At 38.4% G+C, this 24904-nt stretch overlaps 1 protein-coding gene across 2 annotated transcripts in view; it reads right to left on the minus strand.

The window, feature by feature from the left end:
• Nucleotides 1–5890: 5890 nt before the first annotated feature.
• The window catches only part of C8H10orf67 (chromosome 8 C10orf67 homolog), a 95159-nt gene continuing 76145 nt past the window's right edge, over nt 5891–24904 (minus strand). The window contains exons 15-17 of one of the 2 annotated variants that reach the window (XM_076939575.1): nt 18307–18372; nt 18161–18221; nt 5891–6242 (exon numbers count right to left, since the gene is read on the minus strand). In XM_076939575.1, coding sequence (XP_076795690.1) covers nt 6232–6242; nt 18161–18221; nt 18307–18372 — 138 coding nt within the window. In that variant the 3' untranslated portion in view covers nt 5891–6231. Of the gene's footprint in view, nt 6259–18160; nt 18222–18306; nt 18373–24904 lie in introns of both variants that reach the window. The other variant, XM_076939574.1, reaches the window with a different exon arrangement.

Raw genomic sequence — 24904 nt, forward strand, 5'->3', positions numbered from 1 at the left:
TGAACACATCAGAATTTCCATTGTTAAGGTTGATTAATTGAAACTGATAAGTTACCATGGATAAAGATGGTTTCTCTGTTTAATGTGGTGGGCCTGATTTGGTAAATACCTCATTCATGTAGCTTTGCAGGGCAGCATATGGGCAAGAGTCATTCAGTATCACAAACATACACAATTTATTATGCTTGTATGGGCACAACCAAAAGGCCTTTCTGTTTTAATGACAAAGTTTCAATGAGAAATTCTATTTAAAGAGTCACTAGTAACATGAAACGTGATTTTGTAATTTATTCTCAGAGTTTCTGTGGGTGATTTAAAAGATATATTTAAATACAGCACACACACACACACACACACACACACACACACACACACCGTGCCTTAGAATTACTCATTGGGGATAAAGCATCACTTGCCTTAAATGTGAGAAGACACATAAGGAGAGAAAATGTTACCATCGTATGGTACCTAACCTACACAAGGTTGTTAAAGTTACCAAGGACATGTCCCCAATGAGAGTTCATATTGACCAGTTACCAGTAGGAAAGGAAATGATTTGGTGAATGATAAGTCCATTTCAGGAAGCCTGTTTTTTCTTATTAAAAAAGAAAACAGAAAACATTTTAAAAATCATTCAGGGAGTGACACATCAAACTGTGAATGCATCTATGTTTTCTAAGCTAATTCTTTCTCGGACTTGAACACAATGTAACTTTCATTATATAAAAATATGAATATCTACCAGTAAAGATCAGGTTGCTATTATTTTTGAACTATTGTAGATAAACGGTTTATTGTAGATAAAGGGTTTTTTTTTTTTTTTTGTCTTTTCATTTAAGTTGCTATTCAATAACCAGAAAAAGAGTAATAACTGAAATTATGAAAGACATGCTAATGAACTAAAGAACTGATTACACCAGACCATCAAAGGGACAGTTACCATATTTAGCCTTTAACGTCTCATCAAATAAATTCTCTGGTCATTCATGTCTTAGCAGCTCAAGTTCACCCAACATTCCTCATTTACATTAGATGGGTAGTCACAGTTCAGATCGGAGAGTAATAAACCACATTTGTCACAGTTGACCACCGCTAGTATGCGTATTATAAAGGGCTGGATGTCTAGTGCAAAGCTAACCGGCGCACCATCACTTGTAAAATCCCCTCCTGCGTTTTGAAGCAATAATCTGTATCTAATTTTTAAAGAAAAAATTATTTTCCTTTCAGGTTTTGGAGACCGGTTTCTTTGCTGGACCTGAATAGAGATCAGGGGTGAGGCAGTGCTGAACAGCTCTGGTATGTGTATAACAAAACCCCGCCTCTTTGTAGAACATAACAAATTATGCAGTGTTCACAGATGCGCCTCTCATTGCGCCTTTTGTGAAAATGAAGCCCCACTCTGTTCCCTACCCCCTCCTCAGGAGAAGCTGGGCTCCTAATGTGAATTGTCCTCATTACAGGGACAAGAAATTCCCTTAATATAGAAAACTTTCTGTGAGTACTTTTGAAAAGCTTTTCATTTGGACTTTTGGTCTATATGATTTTGCAAGTATAAATTCCAAGTCACGAGCAACTATTTCTATAAACCAACAGACAGCTGGGGGGGGGGCTCAAGATTACACTCCCAAGCAGTTCCCATCAGATACCTACCTTCGACTTTAAATATTGAGTGGTAATGCCATCATTACATAATTATGTGCTTGAACTATATACAAGCAAACACGTGATGTTTTTCTAATTAAGATGTTAAAATATATTCTTAAAACTTTGACTCTTCCCCCCCCCCCCCCCCCGCTGTATTTCAATTCTGTGTTGCTCTTATGGGGAAAAAGCTATTACTAGCTTGTCTCTTGTCTATTACTAGGCAATCCTGGGTAACCAGGGCTGTTGATAGGTGATCATGAGTAACCAGAAAGCAACTTCTGTGGAAATGAATAGAGATCACCAACCTACTTCCTGGGACCTTTGCAAATATGACTTCTACTGAATGTTCTAGTCTCGGTGACTGTCTTAGAATATGAATTCCAAGCCCTGGAAAATCTTTTGTATCCTTAGTGCCTAGCCCCAGGCTTTGATTATTATAGATGTTCCTAAAGTCTGTGGGATGAATGGATGAATAGATGAATGAATGAATGAATGAATGAATGAACGAATGGCAAGGAGAAAGTGAAAGCTAAAAGACAATATGTTTCGTAGATTCTACAGCATTTGTGGTTTTCTCCCACACTGGCCCTATAAGGACATAATTCTGGCCACATAATTTTATTTGACTGATAAGACAAGAGAGCAAAGGGTAGAGCCAATAGAAATTTGAACAAATCTTGTACATGGGATTTGCTCTTGAGAACCTCAAGTTCATCTTGAAGAAGTCTGGAGTAGCCTAGTTGAAGATGAAAACAAGAATCTGATTGCCTATCAGCTCTACAGACTTCTTGCGTCAGGCTGTTCATGATCAGCAGAATACTAATGAGCCCAGCAACCATGCAGAAGACCAACCACATAGGTAAAGACATCTACAAAAGTCCAGAAGCCCAGCACTGCCTGAAGCAGCAGAATACTGCAAGTAATTCAGCAGGATCCAGCAGGAGAGCTCATGGAGAGGCAGGGGCTGTGAATAGCCAACCCTTCCTGCTTAACTGGAACTTGATGACAGCCTGAAAGCCACAGATACCCATTAAAGGACTAAACAAGAAGTATGAAAAGCGATGAAATGAAGGAGCAGGATCCTTGGTGACCCTGACATCTGATGCCTCAAAGCAAGGGCAGTTCAGAGAATAATAGGTAACCTTGAGTGTCTATGTATGTATGTGCTGGAGAGAAGGGACTCAGCAGGTTCAGAAGTCTCCCAAGTCTCTCCCAGGTTTCCACAGAAAGGAAAAGGGAACTGGAGCAGTGGCTTGATAGGAGAGAAGGGGTAAAGGGCTCTTGGGCCTGTTTTCAGGAAGACTCCACCGTGGATACTTTCTTAAGTGAGAGAACAGTTAGGGATATTGAGATCATGACCTTGCTGTATCAAATCGAGTCTCAAGGAATGAATTGAGACTCAGAGGTTTTTTTTTTGTGTGTGTGTGTCCTTGTGTGTGGGTACATAGACACACAAGTATAAGTCCATGCCACTCTGAATAACACCATCCTGCTACTTTGAGATGGATATGTTATTATGGAGCTCACTATTAGGCTAGGCTACTTGGCCAGTGAGCCCCAGATGTGCTCCTGTCTCTATTTCTCCGGCTCTGGAGAAACTGTTACATTGTTACAATATTACCATGAGTTTGATTCTTGTGTTACATTGTTACCCTGGGTTTGATTCACGTGTTTGCTTCTTTTCAGTTGTAATTAATCACCTGACAGAAGTAACATAAGGAAGAAAGGGTTTATTTTTGCTTAGAGTTCCAGAGGGATGGAGCCCATCTTGTTGGGGAAGTTCCCAGCATGACAGCAAGAATGAGAAAGTAGAGGATCAAATTTTCATCCACACACAGGAAGAGGAGAGAGGGAAAGAGGGAGAGAGGGAGAGGGAAAGAGAGGTGAGGCTGGGGGAGAGGGAGAGATGGGGAGAGGCCAAAAACCATCAAAGCCCCTCCTACCCCAGGATGTAATTCCTGCAGCAAGACTCTACTTAAAATTCCTGTTACCCCTCAATCAACACCACCAGCCGGGGACCAAGCCTGTGGCAGTAGGTTTCTCATTCAAACCATGATATTCTACTCCAAACCTCGATATTCTACCCCAAAGTCCCCATAGGCTCATGGCCATATCATACTGCAAAATACCTTTAGTCCAACTTCAAAAGTTCTCTTAGTTTTTAACAGTCTCAATACTGTTGAAAAGTTCAAAGTCTTTTCTAAGACTGAAGGCAATTTCTTAATTATGACCCCCAGTTGAATAAAAGGACAATTTACTTACTCCCAACCTACAATGACACATTATATACATTACCATTCCAAAAAAGGAGGGATGGGGGATTAGTGAGGAAAGATAAGACCACAGGAAGGCTGAAACTCAGCAAACATGAAGTCCTGGAGTTCCATGTCTAGTATCTGGGGCTTTGGTTTCAAGGAGTGTAGGTGGTTCTGCTCTTCCAGGTTAGCTGCCTGAATATAAATCTCTGTCTTGGGCTGGTTTCACCCCCTGCATGCAGTTCTCCTGGGTAGATGATGTCTCATGATCCTGGCATCTCCATTATCATGGAGGTTTCTACTACCTTAACATCTTCATTCAGTGGCCTCTCAGGGCATCTTTGAAGGAACTGTGATACTGTGGCAGGTGTCCTGGCCTCAGTAGCTTTCTGAAACTACAGAGGAAGAATCCAGGACTCCCTCAATTATTTATTTATTTATTTATTTACTTATTTATTTATTTATTTTTATTTTTTATTTTTGTCTCCAAAACCAGTGCCACATGGATGGCACTGCTAAGTCTGGGGTGTACCCTGGGCTCTTGAACCAAAGCTGCACCAAAGTGTGTACACCGAAGCAATTGCTTTTCATTAGCAAGCAAGCCCTTATGCCTCTTTCACAAGATGGAGGCTTAGCTGGTGTAGTCTTGCTTTGAGAGTACTTTCCTGTCTTCCCAAGGAGAGTCAGAGGCTTCTCTTTAATAATGCCAATGTCCTTAACAATCACAGACTCTCTTTCAACACAACTGTGGATGCAATGCTTCCTAAAGCTCCTTTCTTCTCCAAACTGTGTAACTTTCATTTATTTTTACCCTGCATTTTGCCCTTTTTCACTGTAGGTCTAAATAAGTGCAATCAGTAATAACCACACCGCAGAGTCAACACTACTGCTGTAAGTTTTCTTCCATCAAATAAATTAGTCCATTATCTTTAAATTTAGATTTATGTAAGTTTTCAGGATGTGGGCAGAACATAGCCAGATTCTTTGTCAAAGTATCTCATGAGTGGCCTCTAGTCCAATTGTTAAGAGTTCTTGTTCCCTTCTGAAACCTTGTGAGCTGGGATTTCATTGATCACATGGGTCTCAGCATTATAATCTTCCAGGCTCCTTGTAGAAGGGCCAGGTAAGCTCTGCTTACAACATTCAATGCCTTTCTAGTCCAATGTTCTAAAGTCATTCTCATTCCTCCTGAAAATCAACACAGTCAAGGTCTTTATAGTAATAACTTTACTTTTCTGCTTACAATTTCTGTTTTAGTCACTTTCCTGTTGTGATAAAATAGTCTGACTAGAACACCCTAAGGAAGAGTTTGTTTTGTCTCATGATTGAGTCTATCACAGTGGGAAAGGTTTAGTGGAGGGAGCAGTATGAATTTTTATGCACACACAGGAAGGAGGGGGAAGGGTGAAATACAAGCAGAAAGGGGTGAGGCTACAAACCCTCAATGCCCACCCACCCCTGGAATATTTTTTTTCTCCAGTAGGACTTCACCTTCTAAAGGTTCTATAACCTCCCCCAAACTGTCACCAAATGTGAGTACCCAAATACTTGGGGGTGCGACACTTGTCATTCAAACCACATTTCCCAAGCTGGTTGGCCTAACAGAAATATATTCTTTCTTAGTTCCTTAGGCTATAATCTGAAGTCAGAAAGCCATACTTCCTTTGAGACTGGATACGTGCCTCTCCACGGCTCCTAGCGATGGCCATCCATCTTGGCACTTATCCACTAGCAATTGAATCATTTCAATCTCTCCTGATTTCTTCTCTCTTCTTTCTATCTTTTCCCCCAGCCCAATTTGCCACCATTTAGTGCTTTCCCTGGGAGTGTTGAGTATTTATATGGTGTTTTATTCTCTAATATTGACACCAGACACATTGAGTTGGTATAACCAGAACATTTAGGATAAAAGCCCAAGTCTAGAAGCCCCAACAAGCTAAGGTCTACCATTTGTTTCCTATAGACCAATTAAAAAGACAAACAATTGGGAAAAGCAGAGGAAAGAGATTTACTTAATGTGGTCACACGGGAAGATCAGATAAAGGGGTTCATTGACCCCATGTTCACCTTCAGGGTATAGACAATGAGCCTTATGTTTAAACAGAAAGACTTGTGCCAAGGGGCCAGAGAACACATGATTAAGCTGTCTTGATAAAAGTGTTGCCTCTCTGAATGTTGTCTTGGTTCTGGCACTTCTGGATACTCCAAAGAGGTCATTCTTGTTTGAAGAGCTAAGGTAGTGGTCCTTAGATGATTACGTCTGCTCCAAGATGCAGCCTCATCTTCTCTGAAAATTTTCCTTGTTAGTCAGGGTCCTCTTTGTCCGGGGATTCTACATTGTTCCTAGAATACAAGGTGACTCAAGAGGAAAAGTTAAGGGCAGTAACTTAACTGTGCCTTTTACTAAAGTAAGACAGACAGACAGACAGACAGACAGACAGACAGACATAAACTAAAGGAAGATAAATCATGCTTTCAATCTGCTTTTAGTTACCCATGGGCCCAAATTAAGAGTCAGTGACTTTTGGAAAAAGCAGAAATGTCCCCATTTCACTTCTGACCCTCTAATAACTTAATCTTAATTTGATTATATCTGCAAAGACCCCATCATAGCAAAGAAGATACAATAACAAGAAACAGATTTGGAGCTTCATTGGTTTTGTTTTGTATTTGTAGAGGGGCGGGGCTGGACATAACCACCCATGCACATGCTTTTCCTGAAAGAGGAACGTGTTTCAGAAAGAACAGGTATAAACGTGTTATAAAGATGCAACAGAATTAATGTGAGTGAGTGAGTAAGTGTATGTGTCTGTCTGTATGTTTGTGTATGTGTGTGTCTGCCTATGTGCATTTTCATGTTTTTGTGCATGTGTATAGATGTGTCTGTCTTATATTTGTGTGTGTCTGTGTGTATATGTGTGTTTCTCTGTGTATTGTGTATGTGTGTCTGTGTGTCTGTATGTTTGTGTGTATGTTTCAGTGTGTCTGCATGTATGTCTCTGTGTGCATGTATGTCTGTCTGTGTTTGCATGCATGTCTTCATGTGTGTCTCTGTATATATATATACATATATATGTATGTATATGTATATATACATATATGTGTGTGTGTTTCTGAGAGTATTGTGTGTGTTTGTGCTTGTATGTTTGTGTGTGTCTCTCTGTATATATGTGTCTGTGTGTGTATCTGTCCGTGTGCTTGTGTATATGTGTCTGCCTGTCTGTGTGTATGGCTGTGTATTTGTCATGTGTTTGTGTGTGTATCTGTCTGTGATTGTGTTTGTGTATGCATGTGTGTCTGTGTGTGTCTATCTCTGTGTCTGTATGTCTGTATGTTTATGTGTGTATCTGTGTGTGTCTGCATGTGTGTGTGTATCTGTGTGTGTGCTGAGTACTGAACCTGAAACTAAATATATGTAAGGTGAATGATCTTATATGAAGCTGTGTTCCCAGCCCTGAAGTATTCTTTTTAAAAGTTCTTTTTAAAACAGTATTCAAGGAATAATTTTGATGCAGAAGATAATAACTATGACTATTGACGTTCTTAGGCTAGCTTGTATACATAAAGTTGAAACCAAATGAAGTTTCCTTTATCTAGAATGTGAAGAAAACTGAGTTGAATATACAAAATTAATTTGGAGGTGGAGGAAGAAGGGCAATGTGGTAGTGAATTCATTATTGAATATTCCACATGAACATGATAGTAAAATTTAAAAATAAAATTAAAAAGAGATACTGAATAAAATAAGGTTAACTTTTTTATAGTAAAAAAAAATGTAAGTAACTAGTCTGCTGTGGATTGACTCCTGTCTCTTCAAAAGATGTTGAAGTCCTAACCCATTGTGTCTTAAGTTTCTCTTACTATACACAGTACCTGAGGAAATCAGCCTGTAAAGAAAGGAGGCTCGTTTTGAATGTTGTTTCAGAGTTTTACTCCACCATCACTTGATCCTACTTTTTTGAGCTGATGGTGGGGGCTGTATCATGACAGAGAACATCTCCTGTAGCAAAGCTTTTTGCCTTCTAGTCAGGAGTGGAATAAAAATGCTGGAGGCTAGCGTTCTACAACACCTTCTAAGGACATGTCTCCAGTAAACTATAACTTCCTGGTAAGTCTAGTCTCAGCTCTTGGTTTGGCAACTTCGCAATAGCACAACAGGGTGAAGTTAAGAGCTTGAACACGTGGGCTTTGGGGGACTTCCCAAATCTAAATTACAGCACTTTAGTAGCTCTATGTCGTCTTATTGAGATAGGATATTATAGACCATCAAGTTAAAATGGGGTTATTATGGAGAGAGAGGATGGATAGAGAGAAGGTAGAAGGTGGATGGAAGGAGAGAGAGAGAAAAACTTATATCTACAAACCAAATTTCCAAAATAAACACTGGTTTGGAATACCAAAAAAGAAAACAATAAGGTAAGTTGTCAAAACATAAATTCACTGCAGATAAATTTACAGTAATAAAATAGCCTGAAAATGACTTAATATGTGTGTTTGCGTTCAATGAGATAACTGATAATGTCCATTAAAAAGAAAAACATTATGTCTAAAATACACAAACACAAGCCAAAAAGGAAAAAAAAGAAAAAGAAAAATACTAAGAAAGAGTAGCTACAACAAAAAACAGTTAAAAATCTAGTCTCTTGGAAATATGAAAGTAAAGTGAAAGACTGAAGCATGGTTTAACTCAGCACAGCTGAAGAGAGAATTAGAAAACTGGAAGACAGTAGAGAAGGAAGCACACACAGCCTGCATCATGTGTAGCACACACCTATATCCACAATGCAGTAGCATAAAAGTCACGTGGATGGGAGAGTATAGCGTAGATTTGAGAGGTGTTTCAAGAGAAAAGAATTTAGGGAATGTTTGATGTTGTAAAAGCAATATTTGAAAAGCTAACAGCTGAGAATTTTATAGAAGTAAACAAACATATGAATCATCTCCTCTCAACCATTTTCTCTGTATTGACAGCAACCACTATAAAGCTGAATAGACTGTAGTGATAATAAACTTCAGAATAAAAGGTAAACCATAAACAAGTGGAGGAACCACACAAACTTGACAAATTGCCACCTCAATTCCCAGAACCCTGCACAGTGGCTCAAAGGTGTTGATATAATGACAAAATATGGGAGTAAAAATGGCAGCCCATGATGGTGAAGCTTGATTGATTGCCAACATGGCCAGATCTAGAATCACATAGGCAATAAGCCTCCAAGCACAACTGAGTTAGACTGTGGCGATTGGGTTGTAGCGTCAAGATGCATCTTCCCCATGGTGACACCATTGCAGAGGCTGGGGTCCTGGGATGAGTGAGGTGGACAGTTGGGAGCTGAACCCTGCTCTCAGTCTTCTTCTTCAGCTTGCTCAAGCCCTTGCATCCATGTTTTCCCTGCTATGATGAACTATGTACCCTCATTTACATGGGATACTTACAGAGTTCTTCACAAAGGAATTATGTACTAACGTCTAAAGACCAAATTCACCCACATATACTCACACACACAAAAACTTACAACAACATATACACATAAAAAAATGTTTGCACCGTGCCTGTTTTTGAAAGTCTCAAAGTGATAGAGTTGGACATCTCTGACTTAAAGACAGTGAAAGCAGGTGTCATTGGTTAAAGACAAAGCAATTCTGAGAAAACGCTTGGGAAAAGCCATATGCTAAAGAGGAAATGAAGATAACATAAAATAGTTAGATCCAAGTATTGAGCGTTGAATGTCAAAGTGTACAGGATAGACAAAATGTTTCAGAGCTGCAAATAGTTATTAAAATGTAGTAAAAATGCAATGAAAAAATATAACAAGACAGGTGTGTTACTTTGGCTCTATTATTATAAGGGAAATCTAAGAGAAAAATAGTCTGTCTATGGATGAGACAAGCCTTTCAAATTATGATTTTTTGGTTGCACAAAAATAGTATTTTTTCAGACACACTATTACAATGATTATAGCTCAACTACTCTTTTGAATAAAAAATAATAAATGCAGCAGGCTTGGTGGCATACTTCTTTAATCCCAGCACTTGGGAGGCAGAAGTAGGTGAAGCTTTTTGAGTTCAAGGCCAGCCTGGTCTGTCTACATGGCAAGCTCTATAACAGCCAGGACTATACAGTGAGTGACTCTATCTCAGAAAAAGAATATCAAAAAGCAAAGTAATATAAGAAACTGCTCAAAGTATCAATAAAGAATAAGTAATTGCATATTTGAAAGTTCTCAGAAAAAAATTATAAAAGTTGTGCAAGATCATACTAAAAGATTATATAATTTTATTAAAGATGACAGAGAGGCTTCCAAATCAATCAAAATTATATTTACAGCTGGGAGAACTCAGTGCTATAAAAATGTTAATTCTTCCCAGATTAGTCTTTAATACCAAGAGTATTTATTTATTTATTGTTAATTTGTTTCTTATTTTGAGACAAGGTTTCTTTGTGTATCCCTGGCTATCCCAGAACTTCCTCTGTAGACCAGAATGAGATTCACTTTCCTCTGCTGCCTGGGATTAAAGGTGTGCACCACCATCACCCTGCTCAAGAATATTTTTTTAATGGAGCCTGAACCGTCTGAGCTTAAACTTCACAATGTAAGGAACTAAGAATGGCTTCAGCAAATCTGCTGCTGATGATGGAAGGATTTATTTTACCTGGGGTCGAGCTTTATTTTAAAAATGAAAGCTATTTAAACTCTGGTATCAGAGGAGAAAAATAAGGCCAGATGCAGTGAACAGATGGCCCAGAAGCTATTCTATAGGACCGGAAAAAAAATTAGCCTCCAGAATCACACCACCTAATTCCACAACAATTAGTCTTAGTGCTTTAAAAGGCTGAATATAAAAACCAAATTGATAATGTTTTTAGGAGCTGTATGTGATAACTTTAGTAGAGTTCAGACAATAGACTTTTTAAATTAAAAACAAACAAACCTAAGGAAACAAGTTCTAAATTACAAGTTTGAAAAGTATATGTGTGGAAATTAAAAATCAAAACCTTTTTCTGGGTCTTGAGAGCAGATAAGCTGGCCATGGTGGAAGGTGCTTGGGTGAGCCAGCCCCAAGGTTGAGCTAGGGAGAACTGGCCCTGTACATAGCTAGTTGCAGCATTTGAGAGAGTGGCCCTGTCCTTCAACTGGGCAGCACAGTAGAGCTGGCTCTGGAGGTGTGGCTGCCAGTGAGCTAGCCCCAAGGGCATGAGAGCAGGGGAGTTGAACTGTTGGGGAATGTGAAAAAGCCCGTCCTGCAGATCCAAAGCTGCAGGGTCTCCAGGACACAGGGCAACAACAGGATAACTAGAGGAGTCTGGGTGAGGATCCAATATTGATAATGTCACAGAGGCCAGAGATCTCGAACCAGACCAATGACTCATTGCAATGAACATCTGCAAGTGAAGATGTGTGGACAGAGAGATATACTGTAGGACACACTGTGACACACCACAGCTTCCATGATGAGATGTTTTCTATGACTTGTTTTGTTTATTCTTTTGTGTGTTTTTTATTAGGTGTGTGGGGAGGTTGCAAGGATGGAAGGTGGATCTGAGGGGACAGGGAGCTGAGTGGGACTGGGGTGCATGATGTGAAACTCACAAAGAATCAATAAAAAGTTTTTAAAAAATCAACTTCAGTTTAACACAGAACATCAAAAGTACCATTAGAAGATACATCAGGGGGACACTGGCGGTTCTTCCAAAGGTTCGGAGTTCAGTTCTCAGCAACTACATGGTGGCTCACAACCATCTATAATGGGATCTGATGCCCTCTTCTGGTGTACAGATACAGTGTACACACACACACACACACACACACACACACACACATATATATATATAACACACCAGGGACAGAAAGGAGGTATTTTTGAAGCATATATCAAAGGACTAAGGTTAGGAATAAAAATAAAAAGACTTCAAAACTAAGGGAAAGAAGAATTGCCCAATAATGAGTAGAAAAAAACCCAGCTAATTACGCAATTGTAGACATTTGGGTCAATACCAACTTAGCAAGTCTGGCATGGGTGTAGCACATTGACTTACTAGCATGACTTGACGATATCCAATAAGTTTCTGGAATTCAGAGATTTTGTTTTTAGTTATTCAATGCAGTGACTCTTACATACCACACTGTGGAAAACATTGAATGCTTACAACAGCTGGAGCATGGGCTCCAATAGGCTGCACATTTTCTAAATTCTCACCAAAGGAGAATGAATTTGTTGTATAGGTTGGCTACAGTCAACACCAAAAATTCTTGGGGCCAACGTTGTTTTGTATTTATTTAATGTTTTTTGAATATATTATATACATTTCACGTACATAATGAAACATCTTGGGGATAGGACTCAAATCTAAATACAAAATTTGTTTGTGTTTCCAGCTGTTGGTGTGTGTTTGCTTAGTACTCTCAAGGTCCTGAATTTGACACCAGCACTACAAAAGAATTAAAAAAATGAATTTATGTCTCATGCCTACTATATATAGACAGCCTGAAGATTTCAAGCAACATGTTAATTTTGTACATCTTACCAAACTTCATAGCACACAAATTTCTACTTGTGGTGTCATGGGTTTCCTTTCAAAGCATTTCAAATTCAGACTTTGAAATTAAGGATGATTAACTTGTATGTTTGTAGAATAAACTCTTCATCAGGTAAAATAAGCCCAAGGCATAAACAGCAAAATACTATAATTAAAGTTGAAAAGTTAAAGGTATGTACATCCCACTGTTGTTAAACAATTTAAGCAAATACAGTAAGTTTAATAGAGGCAGACTAAATTCCCTTCTTGAAAACTTCCTTTAGAAAAGATTATTTTTGTATGTATGGGGTTTGTGTGTGTGTGTGTGTGTGTGTGTGTGTGTGTGTGTGTGCATCTGTGTACCTTGTGTGCACTGAGCCTATGAAGACCAGAAGTAGTTGGAGCCTCTAGAACTGAAGTTAGCAGCCTTGTGGATTCTGGGAACAGAACCTACAGTTCCTCTGCACTGTGTTTTCAAAACATGGATAGTCATCCTTTTCATTTGCCTTTTTCTTTTGCACAGTCGTTGGACTTGAACTAAGGACCTAAAGAATGGTAGGCAAGTTCTTTAACACTCTGGTGCATTCCCATCCTCCCTTGTCACATATTCAGAACCTTTTCTGATCTATGGACAACTCTTCAAAAAGCCTTTGGATTCTGTTATAGCTTCTTTAATACAGCTGGTTCCTGGGTCCTTTCCTATGCAAATACAGAACCTACAGCACTTGCAAGGATCAACTAAAAGATAGCCCAGGTGTCAGTTTCTTGTCTACTGTCCCTTTAAAGCTCAGAATAAATGTATGGAAATAAGGAAAAGTCTCCAGGAAAGAGAATCAACTGAAGAGGAAGATGGCATGTAATTTAATACTATACCATCTTAAATTGGTGACAGGAAAGGAGCAAAAGTCAGTGACAATGACATCGTTAATGTTTACAGCCTCTTTATACTCCATACCTAGATAATCAGGTTAGCCCTGGCATTTAAATATCATTCACAGGTTAATACCATCTAAACTTTGTTGTCTGAGACAGGGTTTCGGTTTGTACTCTTTCCTGGCTTGGGACTCACTTAGAAGCCAAAGCTGGACCTCAATCTCATAGTAATTCTTCTGTCTCACCTCCCAAGTGCTGAGATTATAGGTGTGTGTTTATGTCCGTCCCTATAGACACATTAGTGTTTATAGCTATTAGTTAGAAGTGAAAAGGTGCTCTGTATCAGCTTTACATGTAATTAGATCTTAAAATATACATTTCAGTATAAATTTAATCTTTAAAATTCTATTAATTATAATTACAGTTGGTAGTGTAGAAATGATATATAAGTTAACCCTAATTTGTTGGATTTTAATTTTACAGATGCCTAAAGTTGCTTATAAACTTTTAATTAATATTTAGTCTTGCCAAGTGGTGGCAAAAAGACTTTGAAGAAAATATTTTCATGCCCAAAAATTTAAAGGGTGAAAAAGATTCTAAAAAAATTTTTTATCGGATATATTATGGTCCTTCTACTATTCTTGAAAAGCTTTCAAGTGACCTATTGGGTATTTCTTTCCTAGAAACTCCAGAAAAAAAAAAAATCAACCATACAATGTAATCTGGGCTTCAGTTTGGGTTTCCCTGGGGTGCAGATTCTGATGTTTGAGCCTTCTCTTCCTGACAAGGTGCTTAAACAGCCAGTGTTACTTTGAGGTTTTATCTATAGGATTCGTGTCTTTTGGACTCATTAAGAAGATTTCCAGAGATTACAATGTCAATAACATCTAATTACTGGACTGTGAGAAAGGCCTGCTTGAGTACATAGATCGGAGGCAGCGTGGGGCACACAATGGGAGGCTCACATCCCACATTTCATCGCAGGCAAGTAGCAAACAAATTAATAATCCTACTTGTGCTCTGCTGAGATAATTACTACCATGTAAAAAACTGTGCCGAGATCTTCCACATAGTGCTGTGCCTTGTTTTTTTATTCCCTTCTATTGGATAGTTGTTTTTGTTTTTTTAATCTCTTAAAACTGTCTGTTGGAGGAATAAAACCCCATGGCTCTCTCTAGACCTCTCAGAACTTTGTAACTAAGACGTCCCTTGCAGCCTGTTCGGGCAGGTCATCCCTGGTATAACATTGTTTTGATCGTATGATATTTCTTTAATTCATTTTTCTCAAGGCATATACCCCAGACTTCATTTTCCCCCATGCCGAATGGAAAACTAGTTATTAAAGAAATGAAGGTGAAGTTGTTTGAATTTATGCACCTGCTGTCTCATTGCTTTCACATGGTCAATTACAATATAGATCTGGCAGATTTTAGTTTGGTTATACATTAGAAACAGCTCGTGAAGAGAAGCAAATGAAAGAATTAGCTCCGCAAGGCTTCCACAGCTTATCTTATTTAATCCTTTAAACAAGTGTAAGTAGGATTGCCACCTCTTACACAGCAGAAGAAATCTGGAGAAAGCTGCCTAGAAATTAAGGAGTGAACTGAGATTGGAGGCAAAGACTGGCAGCTTCCAAAGTGCTTAGCTTCCTGGTGCATTAAAGTAACTCCGTGTCTTGTTGACACAAAACTATGCCTGTTCCTACATCCTTTTGGGGTCAGACAACACAGTCCAGAGATGCCTGGCACAGACTTTTGGGGCAAATCTCCAATTTCAATATGAGATAACCATACATAGCTTATAGCTTATAGTTCATAACAAGGGTTGATACAGACCTTGTTGAACTCACAGGAGCTACCTGCTAAGTAGAGGGAATCTTGAAAAGAACTTGAAAAGAACTTGAAAAGAATGTCACCTCTTCCTACCACGCATCTGCTGCAAATACTTCCAAAGAGTATTGTGTTGGGTGAAAGTGCAGTTTAGGAACTGATACTTCCGGTGCAGCATAGAACCCTGTTACAGAGAGGTTAGTTTCCATGTCCACTGGGACATTTTAAATATGAATATCGATCTGAATATTTTGAACAATAAAACAAAACCCAAGCCAGGGACTTCAGAGTCCAATTTAAAAGGGGCTGAAGGCATGAGTGGCTAAGAGCACCTGCCCCGCAAGCACAAAGAGCTGAGCACAAATCCCTAGCACCATGTAATAAAAATAGGCATAGCTGCATGTGCCTGTAACTTCAGCATTAGGGGTAGAGATAGGTGGATCCTGAGAACTTGCTGACCATAGCCAAAAGACAAGCCTCCAGTTCAGTCAGAGACCTGTCTGAACATACATGGGTGTATATACCACACACTCATGTGTATATGACATACACACTCACACACACATACATACACACACCATGTACACACACACACCATGCACACACACACACACACGCATGCACACACACATAGCATATACACAGTCCCACTTAGGGAATATATACCAGGTATATTACTGTGCATACCTTCATGGTAAAGAAAGTGATAAAATTTTGCTTATAACTCAGATGTACGTTAACTGTATAGCTAACTCATCATTAGTATATATTTATACATTAGTACTTGAAAATACTATTATTCTTTCCTAGGAGCCACAAATGTTAATAAAACCCACAGCTTGGAATGACTTGTTTGGTGGAGACAACCTGGTCCTCTGACGGGGTGTCATGGATACTATCTATCCACAAGCTAGAAACTGCATTCTGATAAGGGACTCATCTACCTTCATAATCACTAAATTACCTATTCAGCTTTCTACCTTAGGTTAAACTTTTTTTTTTTTTTTTTTTTTTTTTTTTTTACTAAAAAAAATGGGATATTGATTTTAATAAATTTCTGGTCATCTGGAGCTAATTAACCAGATACTGTGTTATTTGTGCTATTAATACTTTAATTAGGCCTTTGAGAAATAATTTTCTTGCATCTGGAAAGTTAATTAAAGATTACTTAGCGTGTGTGTCTGTATGTCTATGTGTGTGCATGTGTGTGTATATATGTGTGTGCATGCTTGTGTGTGTATCTGTGTGTATGTGTGTGTCTGTCTGTGTATATATATATATATGTGTGTGTCTGTGTATGTGTGTCTGTGTGTGTATGTCTTTGTGTGTGCATGTGTGTGTCTGTGTGTGTGCATGTTTGTGTGTGTCTGTGTATATGTGTGTGTCTGTCTGTGTATATATGTGTGTGTCTGTGCGTGTGCCTGTATGTGTGTGTCTGTGTGTGTATGTCTGTGTCTGTGTCTGTGTGTGTCCATGTTTGTGTGTGTGCATGTTTGTGTGTGTGTCTGTCTGTGTATATATGTGTGTGTGTCTGTATGTGTGTGTCTGTGTGTGTGTGTGTGTGTGAGCCAACACCTAGAGAAGCAAAGCAAAGCAAAGCTCTTTACTGAGCTATTTCACCAGTCAACTGGAAAGTCAACTGTGGATGCAATTTTCTCAACTGGATTGTTTGAGAGTGTACTACTATGATTATCATTTTCTAATTCAAATTTTTGGTCGGCAGCAAACTCTAAATTTACCAATCCACATTTTTTTTTTTTTTTTGCATGATAAGCCACAAGTACATTTAGATGTTTTAAAGTGACTTACAATACGAATTGGAATTTCTAATCTAGCAGATCTAAGTCATTATTTAAATGCTGACATCTTTAAACATTGCTGTTTCCTAAGCTAGGAAGTCTAGTGTGAGCATGGCTGTAATCTAGTTAGCCTGGGGAAGTGCCATCACTGTGTTTGCTCAAAGATTCCTTTGTCCCTAGGAAGACAACAATTGACTAGACATCAACAGTGCATAAAACCACAGGAAATGTTCCCACTGCACAGACACCCAGGAAAGAGATTCTTCACACTTTCTGCAGAGACTGGTGTTTTAGTTCTTGTCACACAGATCCTCCTTGCACAAAGTTTCATGAGCTAATCTACTTTAAATGTATCCACATATGCCAAATGAATCACTCATTCAGGGGTCTGTCAAGATGCTAATAATAATAATTAACAATATTATATTTTATTAATTCTATTTGTTTACTATGCTCTACAAATTTATAAGCTTTACATAATGACTTCCCTCCTCTGAACCCTGAATATTGAACCTGAGGTCTCATATACTCGAATCAAACACTTTATCACTGAGATCCATCCACAACCCACAAGCTTCTTTGGGTACATGTATCCATCCTCACCCTGAGAACTTGGCTTCCAAGTTCAGAGGAAAGTCTTACAGATGTGTATAGGCAAAATAAATTATAGTGTAAGAATATATCCAATCTGAAGCTCTTTAAGGATTGGTCAAAGAGTAATTAGCAAGAAACAGTTTTCTTTTTCTGACAATTATTAAATTGTATAAGCAGACATTTAAGTAGCGCTTCAGAATTTTGGTTTGTTTGTTTGTTTCATTTTTTTGCAGTTCAGTAAAAAAGAAATGAAATTTTAACTGAGATAGCTTCTGAGTTTGAAAAATGACAAAGTATGCTTTCAATTAGCAGCAGTCAGAACACAGAAAGGCATAAAATTTATAAATTGACTGAAAAATCTTGATTTCATCATGATCCAAAAACCTTCAGCTAAACAAGAAAAATGAAATGGAGGCAGGATTTTTGTGAGGGCCAAGACTATCCTGGACTGCAGACTGAGGCAGAAGAGGGGGAAGAGGAAGAGAAATGAAAGTTGATCTGTCTCATGCACTCAGGCTATGTGCAAACCTCTTTTTCTAACAGGAAAGGGTCTTGCCTTGCTTTCCTTTGGTACTGTGGGGGGGTGCCAGGGCCTCAGAGAATCTAGGACTATGGAAACACCTCCACTCCCACTCCCTAGATTCTTACCTTCTGACAACCCGGGATGAGACACCTGACTGATGGGTTTGTTCTCATAGCTGGGCTCCACCTGCACGTTAACCAAAATGTTTCATTACTGAGCTTCGGTAATATTAATGGATTAAATGTTTAATAGGGAAAAATAATCGGCCTACCATGGTTGGAGGAGGGGATGACTCTCCCAGGTTCATAGTGGAGTGCACATACAAGGGCTTAACTCTCTGGAAGACACAAGCGGCAGATACTGTGGGTCAAGGGCAAATCGTAGTCAAAGCAAAGTGATGTGGACACTGTATTAGTCAGGCTCCTCCAGAGAAGCAGACTTATATAGTGAACCTATGTATATAAAAATGGGACTTATTAGAGTGGTTTACAGATTATAGTCTGACTATGACAACAATAGCTCTTTCCCTATGGAAAGTTCAAGAATCCAGTAGTTGCTCAGTCCATGAGGATGGATGTCTCAGCTGGTATTTTGTTATATGCTGGAATTCTGTAGAAGTCGGCTGTAATGCTAGGAAAGGCATGACCTGTCCAGTGAGAGCAAGGACAAGCAGGTGAAAAGCAAGGGCTTCTTCCCCCCATGTCCTTTATATAGGCACGAAGGTGGCTCTTTCCACCTCAAAAGGTTTGGATTTAAGGTGGGTCTCCCCACTTCAATGATTCAATCAGGACTATCTCACAGGGATGCTGGGTTTCAATTTAGTCCAGATGTAATCAAGTTGACAACATATTTACGTGGCCATCACCTCTAACTCCTCAAGTAGGACATGATAACCGTGTTTCTAACTTATGTATTCAAATATAGAGGGGGAGATCCTTTCTTTTAAACCAATGGTGGTATACACCTAGAGTCCCAGCTACTCAAGTGGCTACGGCAGGAGAATTGTTTAGACATCTGAGACTAGCTTGGACAATGTAGAGATGCTCAACTCAAATCAACAACATCAGTGCTATCGCCTACAACAAGTAGAAGCAAAGGCTTGCTGTTGAGGCTCTTGTAGAGAAAATTCAAGAAAACCATTCTCCTTAGTGTTTCTTCTGACTCTACTTTCTTTTGATTATACCTTTAACTTTGGATACTCTTCAAGTTGCTCCATGCACATAGTTTTGTGCCTATAGCTTACAGTGGAGAGAAACACTGTAAGAAACCCTCTTAAATTGTTTCTGAAATGAACATAGACATATAGATATATTCTTCCTTGTTATTATTTTCTAAACAATACAATATAGCAAACATCTGCATAATATCAACTATGTAAATTATTCAATGAATAGTATATTGCATTAGGTAGTTCAAGTAATCTAGAGAGACTTAAAGTCTATGGGAGGATTGTAAAACATCACACACAAATACTATGTGTATGTGTGTATATATATATATATATGTGTAATACACACATATATACATATATACATATGTATATATACACATATGTATATATACACAAATATATATGTATATATGTATTACTACATTATGCATATATTATATATGTGTGTATTACATTATATATACATAGTATTTGTGTGTGATGTTTTATAATTCTCCCATAGGAAATATATATATATATATATATATATATATATATATATATATGGTTTTAAGCATCCAAGAATCTTAGTACCTGGGTGGTCTTGGAACAAATGCCCTTCAGATATGGAAGGGCACCAAACAGAAACATGCCAGAAGTTACAAGGTTACCTCAAATCCCAAATAGCTGCTGGAAGCTTCAGCAGTGTTCACAAATTGCCAAGAATTGACTGGCAGTAAAGCAAGAGAAAAGACAAACAAGCAAGAAACTTTCTGCCAGGAGTTCTGGAGCAGCAGTGTGCAGGCACCATTGGTACCACAATGTTAGTAAATCATGATGAGAAAGAGGTGCAGGTGAAGTAGTTAAAGGTGCACTATGCATGCTCACCAGAAACAGTGTGGGGTCCAGGTGTGCTGCTTAGAATTTATGGGGTTCCCCTTATTTATTTCTTCATTCTCTCTTGGTGAATATATTTATTTAGGCATTCATTTGCATGTATGTGTTTCCATGCCATTTTTTCTATCCCCATAGCCTAATCTCAAAGGGGTGTGAGATTGAATGTTTAATGGGGGAAAGCACCAACTAACCTACCACTGGGTGAAAAACACTGTTACCAGAAGACAGCTCTGCCACTGTTTATTGTGGAGTTCATCACAACAGTGTGAGATTAGGCTCTGGGGATAGAAAATGAACATATAAAATGTATGACTTGAGGAAACAAAAGCAGAAGACAACAGAGATGAATAGACTGTGAAGAGATCCAAGGGGGTTGTGGATTTGATGAGGGAAAAAAATTACAATCAAGTAAAACACAAGAGGAAAATTTAAACCCCAAATAAGACCTTCACTTCTTAAATTCCTCAAAGTTGTCATAACCAATAGAAAATATAATCAAGGGGCTGGTGAGATGGCTCAATGCTTGCTGTATTTGTTATGTTATGGTAGTTCAGTTCCTAGCACCCACATGGCAGTTAAGAGCCATCTGTAACTCCAGTTCCAGGGAATTCAACAACCTTTTGGGACACTAGGCAGCAGGCACACATTCAGAAAAAATGCTCATACACATAAAATTAAAAAAATACATAATCATGAATGATGTCAGATGTAAGACTAAGAAAAGATGAACACCACGCCAACTGTCCTGTAGCTCTTTTTACTTTGAGAACGTTTGTCAAACTTAATGAGTTCATATGAGTGGTTAAAGGCTCCTTTAACTCAGAGGTAGGGCACACAACTCAGAATCTACTTAAAATATGTAACTTAACAAGGTACCCTGGCTCTAAGATGAATCTGCAGCCTTAATAATGAGATGTGGATGTGTGTTAGGGGCTGAGGTGGGAAGACAACATCATGTATACATACATGATGTATACAAACAAAACTTGTAACATATACATATATGATGCATAGAAACCAAACCTGTAACAGAACTGATATTTTTCTAGACAATTACATCTGCTAGCTTGCTACAAGGCACAGCATTAAAAGTTAAAGGAGATCCTTATCATTAATTTATTTGCAGCAGATATGATAAACCATTGGCTAAGGAGATGTAAGAAATGCAATTTAAAAATAGAAGTCTTAGTATATATTTTTAAAGGAATAGATACATTGATTCTAAAAGTACATGCAATTTCTAAGCATATAAAACTGTAAAGATGGTATTGGCAAAGAGAAATACAAGTCCAAGCGCTTACATAAGCTGATTAAAAGGATTACCATACAGTTGTTAGTGAGAAGGCATGGGTCTTGCAAAAAGATCCACAAATAAGCTAGCAGAACAGGACAGAGTTTAGAAACAGATGAATAGGTTCACAATTGACTACCATAAGATAGAACAATTTATGAAACTGCATGGGAAAAAAAAAATCCCAAAATGAGATGTTTCATGGAATGTAAAAGATCACATTCTGTGTTAGGAGCACCAGTGAGAGCATAGCCTGACACAGAGAGAACAGCAGAGCTGGTCTTCACTAAAAAGAAAAAGGTTCTTTTACCTTATGTATTGGTACATGGCTGAAATCCCAGCACTTGAGAGGCTGAGGGAGGAGGACGGGGAGGTGGAGCCAGCCTTGACTACACAGTGAGACACTATTCTCAAAATAAAATACCTTTGAATTTCACAGTGCTTAGAAAATGGCAGCAAGCATATAACAAGGGGACCAGGAGATGGCTCACTGGCTAAATCCATCTGCTGCACCATAATAAAGACCAGAGTTCAGATCCCGGTGCCTATATAATAAACCAGACATTTGTTGCTTACTTGTAGTCTCAGCTCTGCCTGGGGGCAGATACAAGAGGCCCTTAGGGCATGCTGACTTTCATCCTACCTGAGAAAAGATGACCTCCAAGTTCAGAGGCAGAGAAATGTTAAAGGATACACAACTTTATCTCCTGTCCCTCCCCCCACAGGTACATTAGGTACCTACATATGTACCTGTATAGCCAACACCCATCCCTGTCCATCAATTAATCAATAAACAATAAAAAATATTTAAAATACATATACAGTTTAAATACATGTATCTGACAAAAAATAGTTCCCAGATACATAATGTACTATAGCTCAGTGACAGTCCACAGTGGACAGCAGTGCAGGCGTGGAGTTGATGAACTGACTGCTTTATGGTTATAGAATTTCAGTTCTGCAAAATGGGAGAATTTTGTAGTCCAAATGCCCAGTAGCAGGAATGCAATTAATATTAACAGAACTGGGCGCTTGAAAAGATTTAAAAGGCAAAATGTGTTATAATTTCCAAGCTGTTGGTCCTTCCCGGAAGAGTATCTAGGAATGGCCAGTGAAGACATTGAAAGATGCTCAGTATGTCAGAAAAATAAAAATGAAAATGAGGTACCACATTTTAAAAGATACTGTTTATAAATATGGCAACCCCCCCAAAAAACAAACAAAGCCAGGCATGGTTGCGCACGCCTTTAATCCTAGTACACAGGAGGATCTCTGTAAGTCTGAGGCCAGCTTGGTCTACATAATAAGTTCCAGGACAGCCAGAGCTACACAGCGAGCCTCTGCTCTCTCAACAACAACAACAACAACAACAACAACAACAACAACAACCCCAGACAGACAGACACTCCCCACCCACACATGCAACTACAACATAAAGGGATACTATAGTCTAGGAAGGATGGAGAGTGTAAGGAACTCTCATCAATAGGAGGCTTAAGTGCCAGCCCTAATCTGCTTGAACTGGTACAGTGTCATTTTGACATCTAGATTAGACCGGTTCTTTGTGAATTCTGGATGTTAGTCTCCAGTCTGAAGCACAGCTAATAAAGATCTCTTTTATTCTGTGGACTGTGTGTTCTGCTTACAGTGTCTCAAACCTCTGTCTCTTGGGGCCCCATGTGTTGACCCTTGGGTCTAGTTCCTGTGTTCCTGACAACCTGTTCAGAGAGTTGCCTACCCCAGTGTCCTGCAGGATGTTTTCTGTGTTTCCCTCTAACCATTTCAGTGTTTCAGATGTTTAAAATTAAGACGACTGATCCATTTTGAATTGATTTTTATAAAAAATAAAAGACACAAATCTATTTTTTCCAGTGGGTAGCTATCCAATTTTGCTAACACCAGTTGTTGAATACACTATTTTATCTACTCTGGGTGTTTCTGCCAAGTTTGTCAAATATTAGGTGGCCACTGGGCTAGAGAGATAGCTGAGAGGTTTAGAGAACTGGCTGCTCTTTCAGAGAACCCTGGTTAAGTTTCCAGCATCCACATGGCAGCTCACAGCCATCTGTAACTCCATTTTCAGAGGATCTGATACCCTCACACATGCATATGTACATACATACATACATACATACATATATACATACAAGCAAAACACCAATGCATGTAAAAATAAAAAGGATCATTATAGACATCTTTAAAAAAAAAAAGTTAGGTGGCCATAGATTTATTGGTTTATCAATGCATTCTCTATTTTAAGTCTTTGGTCTTACCAGTTGTCTTTATGTTAGTTTGTCTTTAGGCTAGAACCAGGCAATCATTACCACTATGGTTCTGTAGTATGGTTTGAGGTCCAGTATTATGCTCTCCCACTGTGTTCTTTCTTCTTAGGATTGCTTTGAATATTTTGTCTTTTGTGGTCTCATGTGGATTTTTGAGTTTTTCTCCAATAGATTTGTCAAATATGATATGGGAGTTTTGATGGACTTATATTAAATCTGTAGATTAATTTTGATAGTATAGTCATTGTTACAGTTTAATTCTGGCAGCCCAGAAACTTGTTCTTTCCATTGTCGACTGTCTTTTATCCTTCCTTATGAGAGTATAAAATTTTGTTATAGAGGTCTTTCACTTTTTTTTTTTTTTGCTTAGGCTTATCTTTAGGTATATAATTTTTGAATCTATTATGAATGAGTATTTTTTTCTTTATTTCTTTCTCCAGAAGAACATTGTTGGCATACACTGAGGTTAGTGTTCTTTTATAAACATTGATTTTCACAGCCTGCAATTTTACTGTGTTTATTATACACATGAGTTTTCTAGGAGATTCTGTGGTGTCTTTAAAACACAGAATTGTGTTATTTGCAAATACCGATAGTTTGAATTCTTCTTTTGAACTTACGATAAGAAAATTTTGCCAGTCACTGAAAATTTTGAGTGTTGCCAGCTATGTGGACTTCACTGCAATCCTAGCATCCAATAGGTGGAGGCAAGATGATCATGAGTTCAAAGCCAACTTCAGCTTTGTAGTGTGTTCAAAGCCAGCTGGGGCTACATGGGACTCTGTCTCAAAGAAAACACTGCACCTCCCCTCAAAATATACTGAAAATGTCTGATTAAGCAACACAACTTTCTTGTGGAATTTCCTGTTTTATTTGCCCAGCTGAATACAAGATGAGGATAATGCTGAGTGGTTTGCAGCCTTTAGAGAGAAAGAGCAAAGGCAGAAGAACTATACTGTATGTGTTGGTTTGTATGTAGACTAGTTTAGAATATTTTAAGAGAAAACTCTTACACTCCTCAGGTTTCCAAATAGACTTGGTCACAAATACTATCTTGACAGGCTACTTTTTTAAAGTTTGTACTTGACAGAACACTCTGGTCTCCTGTAGTAACTTATACCTAGAAAATGATTTTAAAGTGATAAACACTGAAAAGAATTTGAAGGAACATTATTTTAGACTATAAGCCTCTTAATTTTTTTTTTTAAAAATGTATTCTCTCATATTTACATCCTAACCGCAGTTTCCC

Source organism: Arvicanthis niloticus, chromosome 8, assembly GCF_011762505.2.
Source record: "Arvicanthis niloticus isolate mArvNil1 chromosome 8, mArvNil1.pat.X, whole genome shotgun sequence".
Taxonomy (NCBI): Eukaryota; Metazoa; Chordata; class Mammalia; order Rodentia; family Muridae; genus Arvicanthis; species Arvicanthis niloticus.